Below are 22,731 nucleotides of genomic sequence, written 5' to 3'. Positions count from 1 at the left end.
AGGGGACTCGACAATTAAACCATCGCAATACGTTCGAAATCTCGGTGCTTGGTTTGATTCAAGAATGAACATGGAACACCATATTAATGCTATAAGTAGATCATGTTTCGGTAAGATTAGGCAAATAGGTCACATCAGGCAATATCTTACACCAAATGCCACAAAATCATTGGTCAATTCACTTGTCATGTCTCGGCTAGACTATTGCAATGCACTGCTGTATGGAACACAAACATCAGCTATCAAGAAACTACAAAATGTTCAAAACACTGCGGCGTGTGTTATCACAAGAACATCCCGCTATAGTCACATAACACCGATCCTAAAAGAATTACACTGGCTCCCATAAGAAAAAAGAATCCACTTCAAAATACTTACTAATGCGTTCAAAGCCTTAAATGGACAATCGCCTGTATATCTGAAAAACCTACTTGAAGTCTACAAACCAAGGCGAAATTTAAGATCAAAGAACGAAGCGACTTCATTAGTGATTGCAACGAAGGTTAAATTCGTATCATACGGGGAGCGAAGTTTCATGTACGCTGCTCCCAAACTCTGGAACTCACTTCCATCAAACATTTGAGGTTCTTTAACACTGAATTCATTCAAAAAGGCACTGAAAACTCACCTCTTCCTCCAATCTTATGCAATATAAGCAGTGGTTTATTCAATTCATTATATAAAATCTCAATCATCATGAACTTGAATTAACCCTTTTAAAGGAAGCATACTTAATCCTTTGAGGGTTTGTGGACTCGTGGTAATGGTATCCTGACTTTACCCTTGTCTCAATCAGCATGAACTTGAATTTACCCTTTTAAAGGAAGCATAATTATTCCTTCGAGGGTTTGTGGACTCGTGGTAATGGTATCCTGACGTTATCCTTGTCTCTGTCTCTGTTTTGTCTCTGGTTTGTCTTGCCGATCTTTCAAATCTATGGTTACTGTGCATGTTGTTTTTTTTGGTTTTTTCGAAGTACTTATTGTTTAAGTTTTAGATTTTAAAGTTTCATTAATTGTCTTAAAGCTATACACATAGGGTAGTTTTATAGTGTCTTGTTGATCTTTCTAATCTATGGTTACTGTGCATGTTTTTACGTAGTACTTATAGTATAATTGAGTAGTTTTGATTGATTTCTTTTGAAACAGTGTTGCAAAATGTATTCATATCTGCGATACATCAAATGTTCTTATGTAAAGCGCCTTTGAACGTGCACTCTTGCATGAAAAGGGCGCTATATAAATCCGGTATAATAATAATAATAATAAAAGCCATGTTTTTTAAGCAAACATAATTATTTTCCAACTCATCCAAGATATCATTCAGACCAATCTTCTGACCAAATTTCATGAAGACTGGACAATAAATGTGGCCTCTAGAGTGTTAACAAGGTTTTACAGTCGAGGTATCAATGGGACAAATGTCCTGACCAAGTTTCATAAAGATCGGACAACAAATGTGGCCTCTAGAGTGTTCACAAGGCAAAATGTTGATGACGGACGACAGAAAAAGGCGATCACAAAAGCTCCCCGTGAGCACGTTGTGCTCAGGTGAGCTAATAATAATACAGTTTTTTGGCATATATATTTCAAATCTATGGTTTGGGAAATCCAACAAACATCTGATTGATTTGTTGAAACCTAATTGTTAAACTAAATTCTTGGTTGACAAGAACAAAATGCTCAATGCTCACCTTAACTTCTGACATCATTCCTTTATCTATAACTTATGTCTTCCATATATTCATTTCAACTAACCTAGTTCTTGGAGTAGTCTCCCTTTTGATGATGTCCCTTTCAGCATGGAGCCTCTCCTGTCCCCTTCTGGCTTCCCTTTCATCTCCATGGCGACCCTTATTATCCCTATTATCCCCCAACCTGGGCCCCAGTGTCTCCCTAGGGCTACGACCCCCAATCCGCTCCCCCTCCCCACGTTCGTAAGCAATGAACCGTTTATCTGTCTCTGACAATCGAGATTCAGAATGATGTCTGTGCCGGGCTGGAGATTTGTCTCTCGCCCGCCCTCTCTCGTTATTTATAGCATTATTTCCCCTTTCTTTGAGCCTATCGGATCCAGCAGGGGTTGTATTCTCCCCGTTTTTACCCCTTTGAGCATCTAATGAATATTGTCTTTTCAACTGAGAGCCTTGGCGAGTTATTTGACCATGTTCTGATTTGTCCGACCTCTCCACATTCTCCTTTTCAGAACTTGTATGTCCACTCCCACTTTGGTCAATGTATTTTTGGCGCTTGTCACTCTGTTGGGTCAAGCTAGACTCTGACCTCGTTAGGTCGGCCAGGCTCCCAGAGGTCGAGTCGATGACTTCACCGATCCCGACCGGTCGGGCCATACCCCCGTGGTACCACTGACCAGTTTTGGCCAGAATCTCTTGTTTCTTCTTACACAGGTTACACGCCCATGTGGTCTGAAACAAAAAGCAAAATTGTTTGAACTATATTATAAAGTGTAAAAAAAATAATTAAATTTACGTTTAACTCTTACGTATTCTAGTGTAAGATACTGGTTCACAAACAATTAAGATAAATGTTTCTTTTCTGCAACACTCCCGCTGATCTACGTTACAATGAGAGGTGCGTCTGTACGACAAATCGATACGGCGTCAGAACTACAAAGGTTACTGCGTCTTTCCACAGTTTGTTAACGATACGGGACATTGTTAAAATAAATTATAAATAACGGTAATTTTCAATAGCTTTTGTATGTGTAAGCAAATATTTATTTAAATACGGATATTGTGTTCCTCTTTCATAGCTTGCCATGTAATTTATTCCTATGTTATCGATAAAATGGCAGCTTTACAGACCTGTATAGATAACTCATAAAATCATTGGAATATAATTCAAAGTCTGACATTAAACATAATAAAATGCAAACAAACGTAAGCAAGAAAGAATATTGAATCAATCTTATCAAGATCTGTCTCAAAATTAACTGCATGTAAGTGTAACGAGATAAAGTTTGATGAATAAAAATGTTACGGCGTTCTTACAGAGAGTGTTACAGTGCATTTACTACAACATATTTAAGGTTACGGTATCTACGTACTAGAGGTTTCGGCAAATAACAAATTTGGTAAATAGTATTTATATAGTAAATGTTGTGGAGGTTTCGGTAAAATGGATCTTTATAGAGGTATACCTACAATGAGGTGTTAATGACACCTATTATTCTATTACATCCGGGGCATATATTTGCAAACTAGTGATTAATTTTTAATTGATTAATTAATGCAATGCCTACAGTAAAGAATTAAGGGGCAAGAATAAGCTACCACTGAACTTTTTAAAAAGAATAATTGTAGGTACCAAACCAAAAAATTTAGATTGAATTTAACATGTAACTTTATTGAACGTAAATGTATGATTTAAATAAATCAATACTAACATTTTTAAAGATTTGGTGCATTTCTTTTAAAAACATAATAATTCTTTACATTATTTACAGTAATTGAGGTAATTAGTAACTGAGTAATTATGTTAATGACTTTCTCAAATTACTTGAAGGAATGCACTTTTTACAAATTGTGCATGAAAGAAAATAAACGTATGATATGTTTTATTCTTGTATTTAATTTTTATTCCAATATATATACATTTACATAATTTACAACATGCAATATATAACAGTGAAGAAATATTTCAATAATATCAGTCAGTTTTTAATCTTTTATTTAATTTTTATACATATATACATTTACATAATTTACAACATGCAATATACAACAGTGAATAAACATTTCAGTAACATAACAATATTTTAAATTTAATAGAATATTTGCATTTTATAAACATTTACATAATTGTAAACATACATTTAGCACAATACAAGCAGATTTTAAACATACCAGTACATTAAAAAACTTATCACATTATTCACTGTCACACAGAGTCCAGTTCAATATCATTTAACAGTTCATTTGTTGTCGTCAAACATATGGTGCACCGCAGTTGATGGTCCCAGGGCCTTGATGTGACTGATGGTCCTCATTAGGTCTGCTGTCGACCGTTTTTCCACTTCATAATCGTCCCAGGCTTTGTTAAGTCTCCCCTGTATTTCCACAAATTTTTCCCTTCTGATCTTAAAGATTGCCCATAGAGTTTGTATTATACGATCAACTGGGGCATGAGAACATGAGATCTACCTTCTGTTTTGTGGCAATAGGCGTCAATGTACACGGTCCAGGTACTCCCTCAGGCACTTAGTTGTTGTTGCAATCAATGACGACCTCCATAACCTCGTCCAAACGTTACTATCGTGGAACGAAATCTCCATGGTTGTAAATTTGACTTCCTGCAGGCACTGTAATGCTGTAAAGAAGACACCGTAACATGTCTTAGTCGTAAGAGAAGATACCTTAACATGTACACGGAGTTAAAATGCTACAAGTATTTTGCAAAATCGGATAGAAATTACCAATACACATGGGCATCACATGTTCGTAAAAGAGTGAACTTTATTGAAAATCATTGAAAATAATCATCGTGACAGAAACTGCAAGCCAGAAACAACGAATTAATTGGATTGTCTATGCTTTGAGCTTGAACTTCTTTCTTTTATCATGATTGCAAGCTATAAAATGTCTCGATAGCTTAGGTCGCGAGTAAAGAAACATTAAAAGATGAAAATGAATTCCTTATCCCGTTATACGTGTAAGCTTAAACAAAGAATTTACCTGTGTTAACGCGTGTGTATGCCTATAACTATCAAGACGCTGTAACCGTTGTCGTTATGACGCTGTATCGCGTTGTCGTACAGACGCACCTCTCATTGTAACGTAGTTCAGCGGGAGTGTGCATAGACACAACTTTATAACGGCCAATTTAAGTTTCATGGGAAATTGTGTATGAGAGCTCCGTGGCTTCTTCTTATGCAGAAGACAGACTATACATTGTGACATGTCAGGGTTCAGTCAAGAATAGGACAGTGCATCTGTCCCAGCTACTGTACAAGATTAATTTCCAAAATTAAATTTAGAAGATCACAAACATTTACCAATTCAGCCCAAAAAAGTACAAATTGGAATTATAATAATACTCACAAAGGAAAATATCCAGAGTTCATTTAATGTCCACTAATTACACTTAACGTGAATAAACGTCAATTAAAAAGCAACGTCAATCCAGTGTCTTATTAAGCTCATCTACAGCGATATTTTTCAACTTCCTATTGATATAAAATGTGCTCCCAGAGTTGAATACAAAGTCATGTTACCAGTTAAAGATCACTAATAGTACTGAACAACAGAAAGCCGTAAAAACTAAGTTCCGCCCACAATACTGCATGCAATGGCACAATAACCCGTCCTGTATTATGTTGCAATAAAACAAACAGCTTCTTAATAATGCATGCCACCTACAACGACAGGTTATTTATTGCTTGTCAGGATGAAAACATAAATTGCTTTAGTTTATGTATGTTTTATGTTTGTTTAAGTGAGCTTGGACAGAAAATTGTCGATGTTATTTCATGGAATTATGACCCAATATTACAATAACGGTCTACATCCTTCAAATAATAGTTTTACAACTTATAGATGTTGAAACGCAACATATTCATTTTTAACCCATTTATGCCTAGCGTCTAGAAAAAAGGCCTTGGCAAACAGTGTAGACTCAGATGAGACGCCGCATAATGCGGCATCTCATCAGGGTCTGCGCTGTTTGCTTAAAGGAATTTCTGTAAGAAATATTCTAATAGAAATAAGTATATTAGACATCCCTAATTTTGGAAATAAATTGATCCAATTTAGAAGGATGGGAGAGTCCACTAGGCATGAATGGGTTAACAGCAGGAGGCTGGTGTGGACTGACCATGAGACTTTTTATTAACTTGTTTTATTTATTTATTTATTTGTATTATTTTTTTATTTTTTCGGGGGGGGGGGCCCTCAGATTAACTCTTCACCACTTAGAAACGTATTTTCACGCATTTGTAGTCCCTTAAAAAGTTATATTTAATTTAAGACCTTTCTTACTACATTCAAGTTTTTTAGGCTTCATCTCCAAACCTTAGATACTGATGAGCAGCAAACAACATAAAACCTGAACAAACTGCGAGTTACTCGCAGGCTGTTCTGGTTTTTGCTGTTTGCACATAGCTATTTTAACTTTGCCTCTCATTGGGCAAGGGTTTATGACCCAATGGTCATCAATTGCCAGGTTCTGAAATTCCCGCCATCTGTTTTCCATGACTGAGAATCATTTTAAGTGCTGCAGGGAATAACTTTCAGTCTTCAATCCTGTGTTTACTGCATCTCCCCCTAACCACTTAGGTGATACAATAGGTGCTAAATAATAATCATGTCCCTATAAAAAGTTATGCTGTTCATTAAGCATACGGGAAGGGGACAACGACAACGAGCAAGGCATGGTATTGTAATGCGCATGGGGAGGGGGAGGGTTAGAGGGTAAGGGGTAGGGTTAGAGTTAGGGGTCGGGTTTGGGTTAGGGTAAGCCTTAACCCATACCTTAACCCTAACCCGACCCCTAATCCTAACCCTAACCTAACCATAACCCAGGGTTATGTCCCCTATACCATTGCCTCGCTCGTTGTAATTGTCCCTTTCTCGTTAATTTCATCAGGTGTAGAAAGTAAAAATTACATGAACAAAAAGTAAAAATTCAACAAACAAATATTAACAAACACAAATCTCTGTCAGCTTTAGGCACATCACCCCGGACCATCTAAAATGGTAATGTCAGGTGAAACTAAGTTCAAGGTCAAACTGAGGTTGGGTGATGCAGAAGTTTTCAGGGTTCAAGTTAATAGTGAGGTACATTATACAAAGGGATTGGACTTTCAAGATCAAAGTAAAGTTGCTGATACAGGGGGATTGGATATTCAAGGTCAAAGTGAAGTTGCTGATACAGGGGGATTGGGTTTCCAAGGTCAAAGTGAAGTCGCTGATACAAGTGGAATGGGTATTCAAGGTCAAATTGAAGTTGCTGATACAGGGGGAGTTAATATTCAAGGTCAAAGTAAAGTTGCTGATACAGGTGGATTGGATATTTAAGGTCAAAGTAAAGTTGCTGATACAGGGGGAGTGGGTATTCAAGGTCAAAGAGAAGTTGCTGATACAAGGGGACTGGGTATTCAAGGTCAAAGGGAAGTTGCTGATACATGGGGAGTGGATATTTAAGGTCAAATTGAAGTTGCTGATACAGGGGGGTGGATATTCAAGGTCATATTGAAGTTGCTGATACAGGGGGGGGGATATTCAATGTCAAAGAAAAGTTGCTGATACAGGGGGGGTGGATATTCAAGGTCAAATTGAAGTTGCTGATACAGGGGGAGTGGGTATTCAAGGTTGAAGAGAAGTTGCTGATACAGGTGGAGTGGATATTCAAGGTCAAAGTGATTGCTAATACAGGGGGAGTGGGTATTCAAGGTCAAGATGAAGTTGCTGAAATAAGGGGAGTGGGTATTCAAGGTCAAAGTGAAGTTGCTGATTCAGGGGGAGTGGGTATTCAAGGTCAAAGAGAAGTTGCTGATACAAGGGGAGTGGGTATTCAAGGTCAAAGTGAAGTTGCTGATACAGGGGAGTGGGTATTGAAGGTCAAGATGAAGTTGATGATACAGGGGGAGTGGGTATTCAAGGTTGAAGAGAAGTTGCTGATAAAAGTGGAGTGGGTATTGAAGGTCAAAGTGAAGTTGCTGATACAGGGGGAGTGGGTATTGAAGGTCAAAGTGAAGTTGCTGATAAAGGGGGAGAGCATATTCAAGGTCAAAGTGATGTTGGGTTATTACAGGAATATTAAATTCAATGTCAAAAGTGGTTGAGGATAGAGGAATATTTGGGGTTCAAGTTCAAAACATGGTTGGAAATGCATGAGGTTTGGGTGTGCAAGGTAAAAGTGAAGTTGGACAATAAGGAAAGGTCATACGCAGCAACTGTCCCAGTATGCTAATGTTGTTGTAAGATGTGTTCTGGTTAAGTGTAAATGAAAGAGTTAGAAGCTTTTATCACTATGCAAACAGATAGACACAAGGGCCAATCCCTAAATGCTATGGGGAGTGATGTTGTAGAAATGAAAAGATTGGATTTCAAATCAAGTGCAACTGATAAAAAACTACAGCTGGCACGTTCATATAAGAAACATTAACATTCTCACATCTGATCGACAAAACTGAATAAATGAGTATTGATTATCTAATGTAACATGGTCTCTATCCCGCTCCCTGTATCTCTCCAGTATTTGCCTGTTTCTACTCGGGACCGTCAATTTAACCCTTTGCATGCTGGGAAATTTGTCATCTGCTAAAATGTTGTCTGCTGAATTTCTGAAATTAGCATTTTCTTCGATTTTTTTTTCAAAGAATACTATCAGAATTACAAACAGTTTGGATCCTGATGAGAAGCCACATTCTGCGGCATCTCATCTGGATCCAAACTGTTTGCAAAGGCCTTCAAAATTCGGTTCCAGCACTGGAAGAGTTAATGTGCCCCACTCCAATATTAGTCAATTTCTGTGCCTGGAATCGTTGCATGAAAAGTTGAGAGTTTGTGACTCGACGATGACTTGGCGATATTTAATTTCACTGACGGTACCGGTCATTGTGAACAAGGGGTGAGACAGAACTGATACATAATCATTAACTTACAATAAGAGCCATCTTAGTAGATAGCCGGTGATCATTTAAACAGAATGTTGTGCATTTAATTTAGGAAATTATACAAGAATAGAGCTGATAAATTAAAGTAGACCAGTCTAAAATAATGACCAAAAAAACTTCATCTATGGCGTATTTCAAGAGGGTGCAAAACTTGAGCATTGGTATAATTTATCTCACAATTATGTCATATTGTGATCAAAGAATATATATATTTTCACTTGTGGCTGTGCCACTTGTGAAAACATTATTTTCTATGATCACTTGTGAATTTAAAAATTGATATTCCACCATTCCAATTTATATCCTCTATATATTTTCATTATATCCCAAAAGTAAGACCATAATAAAGTATACATTTATGCCAAAGATTATCTATAATTGTACACATTTATACACATTTATTTATTTCCCGATGCAGATATTAATAATAAAAGACTATTCTCAAACAAAAATTATTGACAATGGACTTGGTAAAAGAAAATATTTTTTGAAATGCTCATCCAATTTCGCCATTAAGCTAAAGCTGGGTTCCCACTGCCGATCAGATCAACTCAATCAAGCCCGACCAAGCGGTCGGGTACTGGTCTGGTTCAGTCGGCATGAGTGGTCAGGGGCGGTCGGGTAGGTCAGCATTGGTTGGGCTTCCTTCCTGACTATTTTTTTACATGTAGGAAATGGATCGAGAAGCACTCGGGAAGTGGTCGTGTATTAGTCCAGTAGAAGATCGAGTTGATCGTGAAGCAATTGTGTGGCGATCGGATTGACATCTTTTACATGATCTGTACCCGATCCGCTCGACCTCTACCCGAGTTATTTTAGATCGCAACACGATTCCACTCGACCCGTCTATTCAATTTGATGTACAGATATACTAGACTGCTACCCGACGGCTACTGGACCGTACACGATCACTTCCTGATTGCTAGTCGACCATACACGAGCTCTATACCCAATCCGTTCAACTTCTACCCGAGTTATTTTAGATCACTTTGTACGACTGTAGTACGACCATCAGGATCTGGTCGTGTGAAGATCTGGTGGCGATCGAGCTGAGGTCTACTTGGTCGAGCTGAGATCGTATAGGGCTCGTGTATATGTCGAGATGATCGAGCGGAAACCGGAAAGATGGTTAAGTGGACGTCGTAAATGAGTCGTGTGGGGGTCGGTTGTTATCGACAAGAGGTCGAGAAGAAGTTGTGTATACCCTTTTTAGTTGAGCTTGGTCGGGTTTGATCTGGAAATTTAGGTGATCAGGATGATCGAGTTGATCGGAACGGCAGTGGGAACCCACATTTAAGTGAATCAACCATGATCATTCCTTGTTATGTCTGACTAAGGCTGGAGATAGGAGCTCATGTCCAGCCTTATCAGTCAACAGAGAAAGAAGAAAAATTAATGCATTATCAAACAAAGAAAAATACAAAATAATTTAAGCAAACATTAAACAGACAAATTACAGTCAAATAAACGCTTAACTCTTTGCATGCTGGGAAATTTGTTGCCTGCTAAAATGTGGTCTGCTGAATTTCTAAAATTAGCATTTTCTTTTATGTTTTTCAAAGAATACTATCAGAACAGCAAACAGTTTGGATCCTGATGAGACGCCATGTGGATCCTGATGAGACGCCACGTTTTGTGGTGTCTCATCTGGATCCAAACTGTTTGCAAAGGTATTTAAAATTCAGTTCCAGCGCTGAAAGGGTTAAGAACAATCCCAAATTAAGATATATGGAATAAGATTTCATGGCTAAATGCTTTGTCATACAAGAGATGTGTTTGTCAGAAACACAATGCCCCCTACTGCGCCGCTTTGAAGCCATATATTTGACCTTTGACCTTGAAGGATGACCGTGATCTTTCACCACTCAAAACATGCAGCTCCAATTATTGAGATACACATGCATGCCAAATATCAAGTTGCTATCTTCAATAGTTTGAGTTTGGGACAGACACACACATACAATGACAGACAGACAGGCCTAAAACAATATACCCTCGATCATTCGTTCGATACCGGGTCATACAAACTTAAACAAGAGCACCGCATAACGGGTGCCACGCTCGGCTGCGGGTGCAGTTTTGAATAAATGAAAGCTTGACAGAATTTTTTTATTTTTTATTTTATTTTTTTAGAGGTCACAGTGACCTTGACCTTAATGACCTTGTGACCCAAAAATGGGTGTGGCATGTAGAACTCATCAAGGTGCATCTACATATGAAGTTTCAAAGTTTTAGGTTGAAGCACTTTGATTTTAGAGCCAATGTTCAAAACCTTAACAAACCTTGACACGGACGGCGGACACGACGAGCTGGCTATGACAATACCTCGGGTTTTCTCCGAAAACAGCCCAGCTAAAAAGTAAGTTTCTTACTTTAGGCCAATGATCATAGGTGGGCTAAAATAACCAGACATAGACCTGCAAATTCTCAAGACTCTGACTTTGCAAGGAAATAAATATTCATTAAATGTGCAGGCAGCTTCCTCAAGACATTTTGGTCAATAATGCTGACTGCAAACAACAGGCATGCCACATTGACAACAGGGAGGGTATTTATGACGCGAGTAATGAACACCATTAGCACTCCACTTGCCAAATATGTTCAAAGCTTTCGTTTCTTCTAGTGGGAACCAAGGGCCACTTTAGACGGGTTAGAATCAGTGTAGGGCCCCTTCTAAAATTCTGATTTCTACACCTCACAGTTACTAAAACATGTGCACATTGTTTCAAGTACTTTACTTAATTTCTTTCAATGGATTTTTTGCACTTTTCACTTTTTCAACGGTGGATTAGTCATATTATGGGAGGGGTGGGGGGCAGTTTATCCACGGGTTATAACTTCCCTACTTGAGTCAGAGGTATCCAACCCTATATTTGTTGCTATCTGAGCTACATGGCCCTGTTTTTGTTGCCAATAACGTATTCTTCAAATAATTTATTGCAACAATATTTACTACTGTTATTTTTATGCTCCCCCAAAATTTATTTCGGGGGGAGCAAATAGTCGCCGCTTTGTCTGTCCGTCTGTGTGTCCGTCCCCCCGTGCACATTTTTTTGTCCGTGCTTTTTCTCAGCAACTAATGACCGTAATTCAATGAAACTTTATGAAAAGCTTCACTACCAAGAGGAGATGTGCATGTTATCAGCGGGTTCTGGTCGGATTATTTTTGCAGAGTTATGGCCCTTTAAAATTTTCCATTAACTGTACATATAGTGCAATTCTTGTCCGGGCTATTTCTCAGCAACTAATGACCGGAATTCAATGAAACTTTATGGGAAGCTTCAATACCAAGAGATGTGCATATTATCAGCGGGTTCTGGTCGAATGATTTTTACAGAGTAATGGCCCTTTGAAATTTTCTATAAAAAAATTATTGTCCCACCAACTACTGTGCCCTCAAGACGTTCCTTTTATCTGAATATATAGTGCAATATTGTGGGAAAAAAAAACTTTGGGGAGCATCACCTGTCTCTGACGGTTTCTTGTGTTTTTTTTGTTATAATGATATTTACATAATTCCAACTTACAGACCCTTACATGACTAATTGCAGGTATTGACTGATAATATGTCCTATTTTCCTAAAATAGGCTCAAATCATGATGCGCTAAGTATGGTTTTCTTCTTTGTTTATATTCAGGTTTCATATGTATTGTTAGAAAAGCAGAAAAGCAAATAAATCACAGAAAGTTGTAACTATCATCCATAAGTTGTCACAATTTTTGAAGAGTATACAAAACAATTATGCAAGCTTACTGGGAAATACCAGTGATCATCATGAAATGCGAATTTGGTGCTTAACCACTTCATAAACTTGAAAACACAAACACCAGACACAAGCACATGCTGTAACATGCGTAAAAACACAGAACACTTACTGTTGGTTTGATAGTGGGGTCTAGTGGTTTGGGATCGTTAGGCTGAATATATAGGAAAACTAGATTAATACATGAGCAGTGTACAAAGACACGCAGTTGAGCAAGAAACGGTTGTACCTGCTAAAGATATGAGCCAGGTTCTCGGAGAACTGGGCTTAATGCATATACCTTAACCCTTTGCATGCTGGGAAATTTGTCGTCTGCTAAAATGTCGTCTACTGAATTGCTAAAATTAGCATTTTCTTCCTTTTTTTTCAAAGAATACTATCAGAATAGCAAACAGTTTGGATCCTGATGAGACGTCACGTTCTGTGGCGTCTCATCTGGATCCAAACTGTTTGCAAAGGCCTTTAAAATTCGGTTCCCGCACTGAAAGGGTTAAGTGTTGTCTCAGATAAGCATGTGCAGTCCAAACAGGCTCATCAGGGACAACACTTTCCGCTTCAACTGGATTTTTCTGACAAGTCCTATAAATGAAAAAATCCTTTAAAGCAGAAAGTGCCGTTTCTGATCAGCCTGTACAGACTGCACAGGCTAATCTGGGATAACACTTTATCCCATCATCAGACGTGCATTGTCGAAATAAACCACTGTGGAATAAATTTTCCTCTATTTAGGCAGTGCTGAAATATAGCTGTCATGTGCGGCGGAGAATGGTCATATTACTCAGAATCAAATATAAAGTCATCATGTTTAGTAAAATCGAATCAGATTCAACAAAACAAACAATTTGATACCAAGATGTAATATATTTTTAATACATAATGCAACTCAAAAAGCAAATAAACATTATTTACAAATATTAAGTACGCGTACTCGTGACGTCATTATTAACACGTCATACGACACAATGCATTGTCTTTCACGCTAAAGCTGCAGTTGTTTAGTGTGTTTTTTCATTATTTCTAAAAAATCCGGGACGTAGAGGTATGATAAACAGAAAAACAGGTTAGTTACTGATTTTTTTGTAATGTATTTGGCTCAACACAATTAAAATAATGAAACAATGTTTGCTTAAAATAACTTTGGGATTTTCCGTGTAGTTCGATTTTCCTATTCTATTTTGAAAGAAATAATTGACGACTAAGAAAATTGAAGGGATAAATCGAATACTAGGTCGGTGCCGAATAAAGCAAAGTTTAGTTTTCTCGGCACGAAAATCTAAACAACTTGCCAAGGTTCGTGGTTCAGATTTTCTACGCCTCGCAAAATAAACTTTGCTTTATTCGGCACCGACCTAGTATTCTCTATTAACACACATGCATTAAACCCTATTTTACCAGAATGTAGCTCATATCTTTGTCAGTAGGAATAGACCTAGAGAAATAGGAAATGTCCTTGTGTTTGAGTCCATTATCAGAATATGACACTACCTTTGTACATAACTGTTTGTAGCAGCACTCTGCCTCTTTTGTGGACCTAGATTTATCCCGCTGTCTCTTATACAATTGTTTCACATTCTACATTCATTAATAAAGTTTAATAAAAAGGTTTATTATAGAGAGCTGGTGGTCTGACACATACAATACATACAATTTTTATACCTCACTTTTATTCACAATGCTTAACTCCCATAAGCCATCGTGACATAGAAATACAGTCAGACCCAGCAGGAAAAAATTTACTGTCATAAATTAATACTGTTGCCCGCTACCTTAGCAATCACGTGCGGAATGGTAAAAAATTGTACTGTCCCATTCCCAGGAGTATATATACGCAGTTTTACATTTCCGTTGTAAACAGACATGGTTCGTATAAATTGTTCATGTTTGAATAGTTTTTTCCCTATAATAAAATAAATATTGCATGTCTGACAGGGTGACAGTAAATTTGTCAACTTTCTGAAAAATACTGTCAGTATTTCCTCAAGTTGACAAATTTACTGTCACCCTGTCAGACATGTAATATTTAGATACTGATATCGATCTGTATTCATTTGTCCGTGTCAAGTAACAAGCTGTTGTGAAATTGAACATTTCAAATTAGTTCAAAAAGAAATATTACAATAAATATAAAAGTGCACTAATGTAATGAACTCAACTGAAAATACAGAAATTATTTAAAAATCATAAACATAAATAAATGTGAAACTTTTAGGTAAAACAAGAGCTGTCTCCATAGGATGACATATGCCCCCGATAAACGCTTTGATAGAAGTTATGATCATTTTTCGAAACCTAAACGAATTTTTCTAAACCTAAACGCGGACACTAAGTTCAAGGTCAAGGTCAAAATGTGTATGCGTATGGAAAGGCCTTGTCCATATACACATGCAAACCAAATATGAATGTTACATCTGAAGTGACATCGAAGTTATGAGCATTTTTTAAAACCTAAACGCATAGTGTGATGGACGGACAGAGGGACAGTGCGATCACTATATGCCCTCCTTCGAGGACATAAAAAAATGTGCGCTATAATACATTATCAAATACGTTATGTTAATTCAAATTGATAATTGTTGTCAGATAAAATCAATAAAACAAATGATGACTAAACATCCACTAGGCTGCAGTAATTGTTTCAATAATCAATGAAACACCTGGGCATTCCACAGCTCTTTGCTGTGGAGGAATAAAATAAGAGCTTTATGCCTTAATTTTATTTAAATTGTATGCAAGTGTTGTTGTTGTAATTTTTTCACTGCCTGGTTGCTGTAAAGGGACTAAATTCCTCAAAATCACATACTTTTTTCCAAGTTAGAGCAATTGGCCCTTCATTTTAGTGTTACAATCATCTCTACCATACCACTTTTCTTTCCTTTTTTAATAAGATAAATAAATTAAAATTTTGACAATGACCAGTAAACCTTAAACTCCAATTCTGCCAATTTAGAGAGGACATTTCCTTTTAAGCAACATTTAAAGCAAAATTGAAACCTGGTCAGTGGTTTAACTGTATAACATTAGATAAATGCATTTTGACATTATTACATTATTTCAGTATGTTTATGTATTAACATCCACGTGACAATCACAGGCCAACATTTCTGGTTGAGTGACTTAATGTTTCTGTCCCCCTGTAACACAATCTCAAAAGCCTGTCACTTGACTAGACCTAAAATAACGAAATTCACATTTGTAGGCGGTAGTCTGAATTACGATTGAAATTATTAAGTACAGGAAATTAATGGTAAACCAGAAATGCAAACCACGAGTGCAAAGATTTTTGAATATATTAAAATTTTCTTAAGTTGTTATTATATATACCGTAGGTTTCCACATATAGCGCGCACCCGTGTATAGCGCGCAGGCTGTTTTTTAAATGCAAAAATGGAGAAAAAAATATTTTAAGACAATAAAACCACCTAATCGGACTGAAAATGGCCGCCATTTTACTATTGCACAATATCCAATAATCAGGGGCATTGGAAAGCTTAATTAAGCATTCAAAATAGGAAGCGTCATTATGATTAGGAGCATGGGTTGCATAGCACTATACTTTTTTTTACAATTTTGTAATTTTCTAGCAAAAGATTAACAGTCCACGTGCATTTCGTGAAAACGTGAGAAAATAAGAATAGTGTACATTGTGTGATTTTTCCTCGGGGGAAAGCATGGGCATTACCGGTAAATTTGAATGTGGCATGGGAGACGGGGATACAGTTGTTGAGGTACACCACTGTTCAACATTCAATATTTATACACACAAAATGCATTTGCATATCTTCATGTTCTCAAGTGTCAATTAGTGTCTCAAATGTCAATTAGCGTCTTAACAAGTCATGGCACATATTACTCAATAACATCTGCCAATTACGAAGTGAAAAATGACCCCCTTTCACACCTACCGTACATGCAAAAAGACCTCGTTCGCACCTACCCTTGCCTGCTCTCCGGAATGTCGACAACAATCCCCATCGGAATTCATCCATTAAGAAGTGTAAACACAAACAAAGAAATGTCCGCAAGTTTATTCAAACATATTTATTTTTTACCAAAACTTCTTCTACCGCATTCATATCTACCAGTTGTTTCGACAATGGCCCCTCAGTCTGTACGATTATAGGGTGGTAGTTTTCTGGGAAAAAACATGGCGGCTATTTTGATTATTTACGATTACATATTTTTTACCAATCTAGCAGCCAGGATGGCGTTGTATCAATGTATAGCGCGCACCAGCTTTTTAATTTGAATTTTGGAGGTAAAACACTGCGCGCTATACGTGGAAACCTACGGTAAATTACAATATATTTAATATAGTTGTTATTGTATGAATATACACTTTTTATTAACTTAAATATATGATTTGTAAATGACAATAAACAGTTGATTAAAGTAGAATAATAACATGACACATAATAATTAAAAGTTGTTTTTTTTACTATTCTTTTAGTTCGATAGTTTGATACTGGATTGACTGCCATTCTTATTTTCAGATTTTTTTTAAGATCAGTTGCCTTCTAAATGGCTCAGGTTCTCTCCCAAGTTATTTGATTTAAAACCAATTATTGAAAGGCAATTTAAGAATAAATCTTTAGATTAAAATCTTTTCATTTGCGCCCAGTTTCAGAACCCTTATTGTTTGACTCATTTGACAACAAATTGCCTCCTTCATTGGAATTATATTATATAATTATATTATATAATATTATATAATATAATCCTCATATTGCAATTCTTGGGGGTTAAATGTGAACTCTGCAAAAACAAATAATAATGGTATTTTGGAAGAGATTAAAAGAAAACGAAAATGGGTATATAATGGTAATGTTATTGAAGTTGTTGATAACTTTAACTATTTAGGCACAGTTTTTAATTATACTGAAGTTTTAAACTAAACCAGGAGCATTTGGTTGGTAAAGCCCTTAAGGCCATGAATACATTATTATCTAAATGCAATGAATTTGACATAAAACCAAAAATATTTTGCCGGTTGTTTGACTCTTTTGTGGGTTCGATATTAAATTATGCTTCAGAAGTATGGGGTTTCACGAAGTCCGATGATTTAGAACGAATACATTTGAAATTTTGCAAACGCTTGCTACAAGTGAAAATAAATACATGTAATGTTGCTGTTTATGGAGAATTGGGTAGATATCCATTGTATGTAAACAGGTTTGTTAAGATTATTAAATATTGGTTTAAAGTTCTGAACAATGATAATATCATGTTTAAAGTTCTGAACAATGATAATATCATAATGAACACTGTGTACAAACAAGCATTGAGCGACTGTAATAAAGGTTTTACAAACTGGGTCTCAAATGTCAAGAACATGTTAAATAATTTTGGATTTGGTTATGTTTTTGAAAATCCAAACGTTGTACATGTTAATAGTTTTATTAGCGAGTTCAAATGTAGACTTGTTGACAATTTTAAACAAGAATGGTACGGTAAAATTAATAATATTACTGTATTAGATAATTATAAAGTTTTTAAAAACTGTCTGGAATATAAAACATATTTAGATTTACTACCTAGACGACTGCGACTATTTTTTGTAAGATTAAGAGTCTCTGCACATCCTTTTAGAATCCAAACTGGGAGATACACCCAAAATAACATACCACGAAATGAACGTTTTTGTTTAAGTTGTAATGACTTGGATTTAGAAGATGAATACCATTTTATATGTATATGCCGATGTTACACTGATCTTAGGAAAAAATATATAAGCCGTAAATTTAAAATAAATCCAACTGTATATAAATTCCACCAGTCAGTTATTCCAAATGTATGTATATATTTGAAGGAACCTCTTGCTATAAGAAATACAATTCTAAATAATGTTGTTTAAACAAATTCATTACCGCTTTGATGGAATTTACGTATTCTTGCAATTGATTGTGTTTCTTTATTTTTGTATTCGCAAATGACCATTTATGTTATGTTAAGTTTAAAAAAAATTCATTACCGCTTTGATGGAATATACGTATCCTTGCAATTGATTGTGTTTATTTATAAAGACCGTTTGATGGAATGTACATATTTTTACAATTGATAGTATTTATTTACATTTGTATTCGTAAATGACTATTTATGTTATGTTATGTTTAAAAAAATTAATTTCATTACCGCTTTGATGGAATTTACGTATTCTTGTAATTGATTGTGTTTATTTATATTTGTATTCTTAAATGACCATTTATGTTATGTTATGTAATGTAATATTGTTAACCTATTTACGTGACAGAAATCAATGTATATATTTGTGAATGAAGACGATGTACTTATGTATAAGTCTAAATAAACTGTCTGTCTGTCTGTCTGTCTGTCTGTCTGTCTGTCTGTCTGTCTGTCTGTCTGTCTGTCTGTCTGTCTGTCTGTCTGTCTGTCTGTCTGTCTGTCTGTCTGTCTGTCTGTCTGTCTGTCTGTCTGTCTGTCTGTCTGTCTGTCTGTCTGTCTGTCTGTCTGTCTGTCTGTCTGTCTGTCTGTCTGTCTGTCTGTCTGTCTGTCTGTCTGTCTGTCTGTCTGTCTGTCTGTCTGTCTGTCTGTCTGTCTGTCTGTCTGTCTGTCTGTCTGTCTGTCTGTCTGTCTGTCTGGTCTGTCTGTCTGTCTGTCTGTCTGTCTGTCTGTCTGTCTGTCTGTCTGTCTGTCTGTCTGTCTGTCTGTCTGTCTGTCTGTCTGTCTGTCTGTCTGTCTGTCTGTCTGTCTGTCTGTCTGTCTGTCTGTCTGTCTGTCTGTCTGTCTGTCTGTCTGTCTGTCTGTCTGTCTGTCTGTCTGTCTGTCTGTCTGTCTGTCTGTCTGTCTGTCTGTCTGTCTGTCTGTCTGTCTGTCTGTCTGTCTGTCTGTCTGTCTGTCTGTCTGTCTGTCTGTCTGGTCTGTCTGTCTGTCTGTCTGTCTGTCTGTCTGTCTGTCTGTCTGTCTGTCTGTCTGTCTGTCTGTCTGTCTGTCTGTCTGTTGTCTGTGGTTGTCTGTCTGTCTGTCTGTCTGTCTGTCTGTTCGTCTGTCCTGTCTGTCTGTCGTCTGGTCTGTCTGTATGTCTGTCTGTCTGTCTGTCTGTCTCTGTCGTCTGTCTGTCTGTCTGTCTTCAAATTTTTATATCACATGCTACCTTTTTGCACCAATGTAGTGAAATCATCTTTACCATTAAATCCTGACTAGGCCCTTTCCAAAAGCTTTATGTACTTGCACTGCACTGAAATATTGCGCTTGCACGAAAAAAGTAAAATCAATAATTACAATTTGTTCTGTAACTTTACAACAGGCCAATTCTGCTAAATAATTCACAGTATTATTGTCCTCAACAGAGCTGTTTGAATCAGTTCCGGTAATTTTAACCATGGCAGTTTACACCTTATATATCAACTATTGATGAAACTGATTAATTATTTTCTGTGAATATTAAGCATTTATTTTCTTAAATTTTGAGTCACAGTAGATAGCACTGCTCCCTATTTGTCAAAATGTAGGGAAGAAAATTAATTCAGCATATATGATAAAATGTAGCAAAACAGTTATTGAAAACTTACATTAAAACAATAGCATAAATAATTGTCTAGCCAATCAGAAAAAAAACATGAATATCCAGGTATTTACTTGCTCTGAATATACCAAGCTCCCTTTAAATATTTCTGATTTTCCGATTGATTTAGGATGTTTGCAATATTTCACCACTTTTTGTTTTATTTATGTGTACTCATTTTTTTTTTAAATAATTCTTTTTGATAGCCTTTAAGATTTTGATGCAGTTAACTGCATGTTCCTTTAACCCTTTGCATGCTGGGAAATTTGTCGTCTGCTAAAATGTCGTCAGCTGATTTTTTTTCATTAGCATTTTCTTCGATTTTTTCAAAGAATACTATCAGAATAGCAAACAGTTTGGATCCTGATGCTTGCAAAGGCCTTTAAAATTCGGTTCCAGCACTGAAAGAGTTAACATTTACTTCAGCAGAAACTTCCAATGGACTTTCAATGCAGTCTGCGCATCTCGTTTGCTTAAAGGGGCCTTTTCACAGATTTTGGCATGTATTGAAGATTGTCATTAAATGCTTTATATTGATAAATTTAAACATTGGACCTAAAAAATCTCCAGTAAAAAAACAAGAATACAATTAAAAAAAGGAATCCTAAACTGGACTCGAACCACTGACCCCTGGAGTCCAGGAGTAAAAAGTCTCCCACTTAAACCACTCCACCATCCGTGCTCATGCTATGTGCGGATGTATTTTTTTATTTATATAAGCAATCCTCGTAGTTTCCCAAAATATAACGACAACAACAAAACTTTCCAAATTATTCAATCGTTTCGCGTTGCAACGCTTTATAATTTTCAGGTTTTTAAATCGGCAAAAGATGCATATAATGGATATTTTAGAGCATGGTAAATGTTCAGTGTTACTATTTTCTCACAATTATCATAACTGAATGAACAATGAAAATTTGCGAATCTGAAAAAACTTTGTTTAATTTTGTCATTTTACCAAGACGTGAAAAGGCCCCTTTAATGTCTGGTTCCTAGTACTCTAGTAATCAACCAGAAAGCAATCAAGGCTATATTGGAGACTCCTGGCTTGCCCGAGAATCCACCATTCATTTCCCCCTGACATATTTTATCAACCGCCCACAACTCATGTGAAAGCTTCAAGTAATGTTTGAAGATTTCCAATACAGCATTGATTTTATAAATGACCAGGAACAATAACCTCTGTTACTATCTGAAAAAAACAACTTAGTGAATTACAAGTAGAAAAATAAAGTTTCAGGTCAATTTTTCCAACTTAACAATTCCAGAGCTTAAAACTTGGAAAATCAGTGAACTGATAATGTGAATACACTTTTTTTTATTGTGAGAAGGTTCTGCTAAAGCAAAATTACTTGTTTTGAAATGTTAATATTAAATCGTTTTTCAAGCATGTATCAATTTGAAAAAGGGGTTTGCCGCATATTTGGATTGTACAAACCTTAGCTAACGTAAATTGACTAAGTTTTGTTGACCAGAGTAATGTTGAAAACTTTGCACTAACTTATAGGGTAAGTTTGCTAATTTTTATTGACCAGAGTAATGTTGAAAACTTCGCACTAACTTATAACATAAGTTGGCTAATTTTTATTGACCAGAGTAATGTTGAAAACTTCGCACTAACTTATAACGTAAGTTGGCTAATTTTTATTGACCAGAGTAATGTTGAAAACTTCGCACTAACTTATAACGTAAGTTGGCTAATTTTTATTGACCAGAGTAATGTTGAAAACTTTGCACTAACTTATAAGGTAAGTTGGCTAATTTTTATTGACCAGAGTAATGTTGAAAACTTCGCACTAACTTATAACGTAAGTTGGCTAATTTTTATTGACCAGAGTAATGTTGAAAACTTCGCACTAACTTATAACATAAGTTGGCTAATTTTTATTGACCAGAGTAATGTTGAAAACTTCGCACTAACTTATAACGTAAGTTGGCTAATTTTTATTGACCAGAGTAATGTTGAAAACTTCGCACTAACTTATAACGTAAGTTGGCTAATTTTTATTGACCAGAGTAATGTTGAAAACTTCGCACTAACTTATAACGTAAGTTGGCTAATTTTTATTGACCAGAGTAATGTTGAAAACTTCGCACTTCTGCAAGGCTCATTTACAAATGCACATGAAGCTTCCAAGAGAGCAAATGATCAACTCCAACACGACATTATGAAATATCTCATACTGCATCTGATCCAAGTCTGTGAAATCCCCCATACGTAGGCTAGAGCTAGAAAGAGTGGAAATTGTAGACGGGATGAATCAATACCATCCGAGTCTGGATTCCCTATTGGACTATAATCATATGTATATTATATTGATGTTTCTTTCCCAGGCCAATTATTACTATTGCTTAATCACTTACGTTAGTGCAGCAAACACGGCTATTGGCCGCATGCTGATTGATTTTTGCTTCAATTGTTTAAATACTTGGATGCAATTAATACTTTGATATGGGAATCAGAGAGCTTGACATAAACAATGGTGTACATTTGATTGAATACTGCTATTAATGTCATGCATTTTCCCATTTATTTCAGAACTATTTAATAACAAGTTAAATATTAAAAGAGACAATAGGAGGGTTGCATTTACGCTAAAGGACAAACGGCTGCAAGTTCCAACTGCTATAATCCAAGAATATAAAGATGGTGCTAGATCGCTCTCCTGCGCAATGAGGGATAGCCAGTTTTGAACCAAAGGGTATGATTTGAATAATCTTTGAGCAAGACCAAATTCTGATGTCACATTCTAAACTGAAATTCAATTAACATTTTGTTCGCCCACGCCCTGGCAGGGCCAATTTTAACACCAG

The 22,731-nt window shown here is 36.3% G+C and overlaps 1 protein-coding gene across 1 annotated transcript in view; it reads right to left on the bottom strand.

Moving 5' to 3' along the window:
* Window positions 1-22,731, bottom strand: part of LOC127857663 (regulating synaptic membrane exocytosis protein 2-like) — a 98,662-nt gene that overhangs the window by 67,903 nt on the left and 8,028 nt on the right. The window contains exons 3-4 of the mRNA XM_052394253.1: window positions 12,511-12,552; window positions 1,758-2,425 (exon numbers count right to left, since the gene is read on the bottom strand). Coding sequence (XP_052250213.1) covers window positions 1,758-2,425; window positions 12,511-12,552 — 710 coding nt within the window. The remainder of the gene's footprint in view (window positions 1-1,757; window positions 2,426-12,510; window positions 12,553-22,731) is intronic.

The sequence above is a fragment of the Dreissena polymorpha genome, chromosome 14 (assembly GCF_020536995.1).
Source record: "Dreissena polymorpha isolate Duluth1 chromosome 14, UMN_Dpol_1.0, whole genome shotgun sequence".
Taxonomy (NCBI): Eukaryota; Metazoa; Mollusca; class Bivalvia; order Myida; family Dreissenidae; genus Dreissena; species Dreissena polymorpha.
The sequence above is the reverse complement of the archived record's forward strand: the minus strand, read 5'-3'. Positions and strand labels throughout refer to the sequence as shown.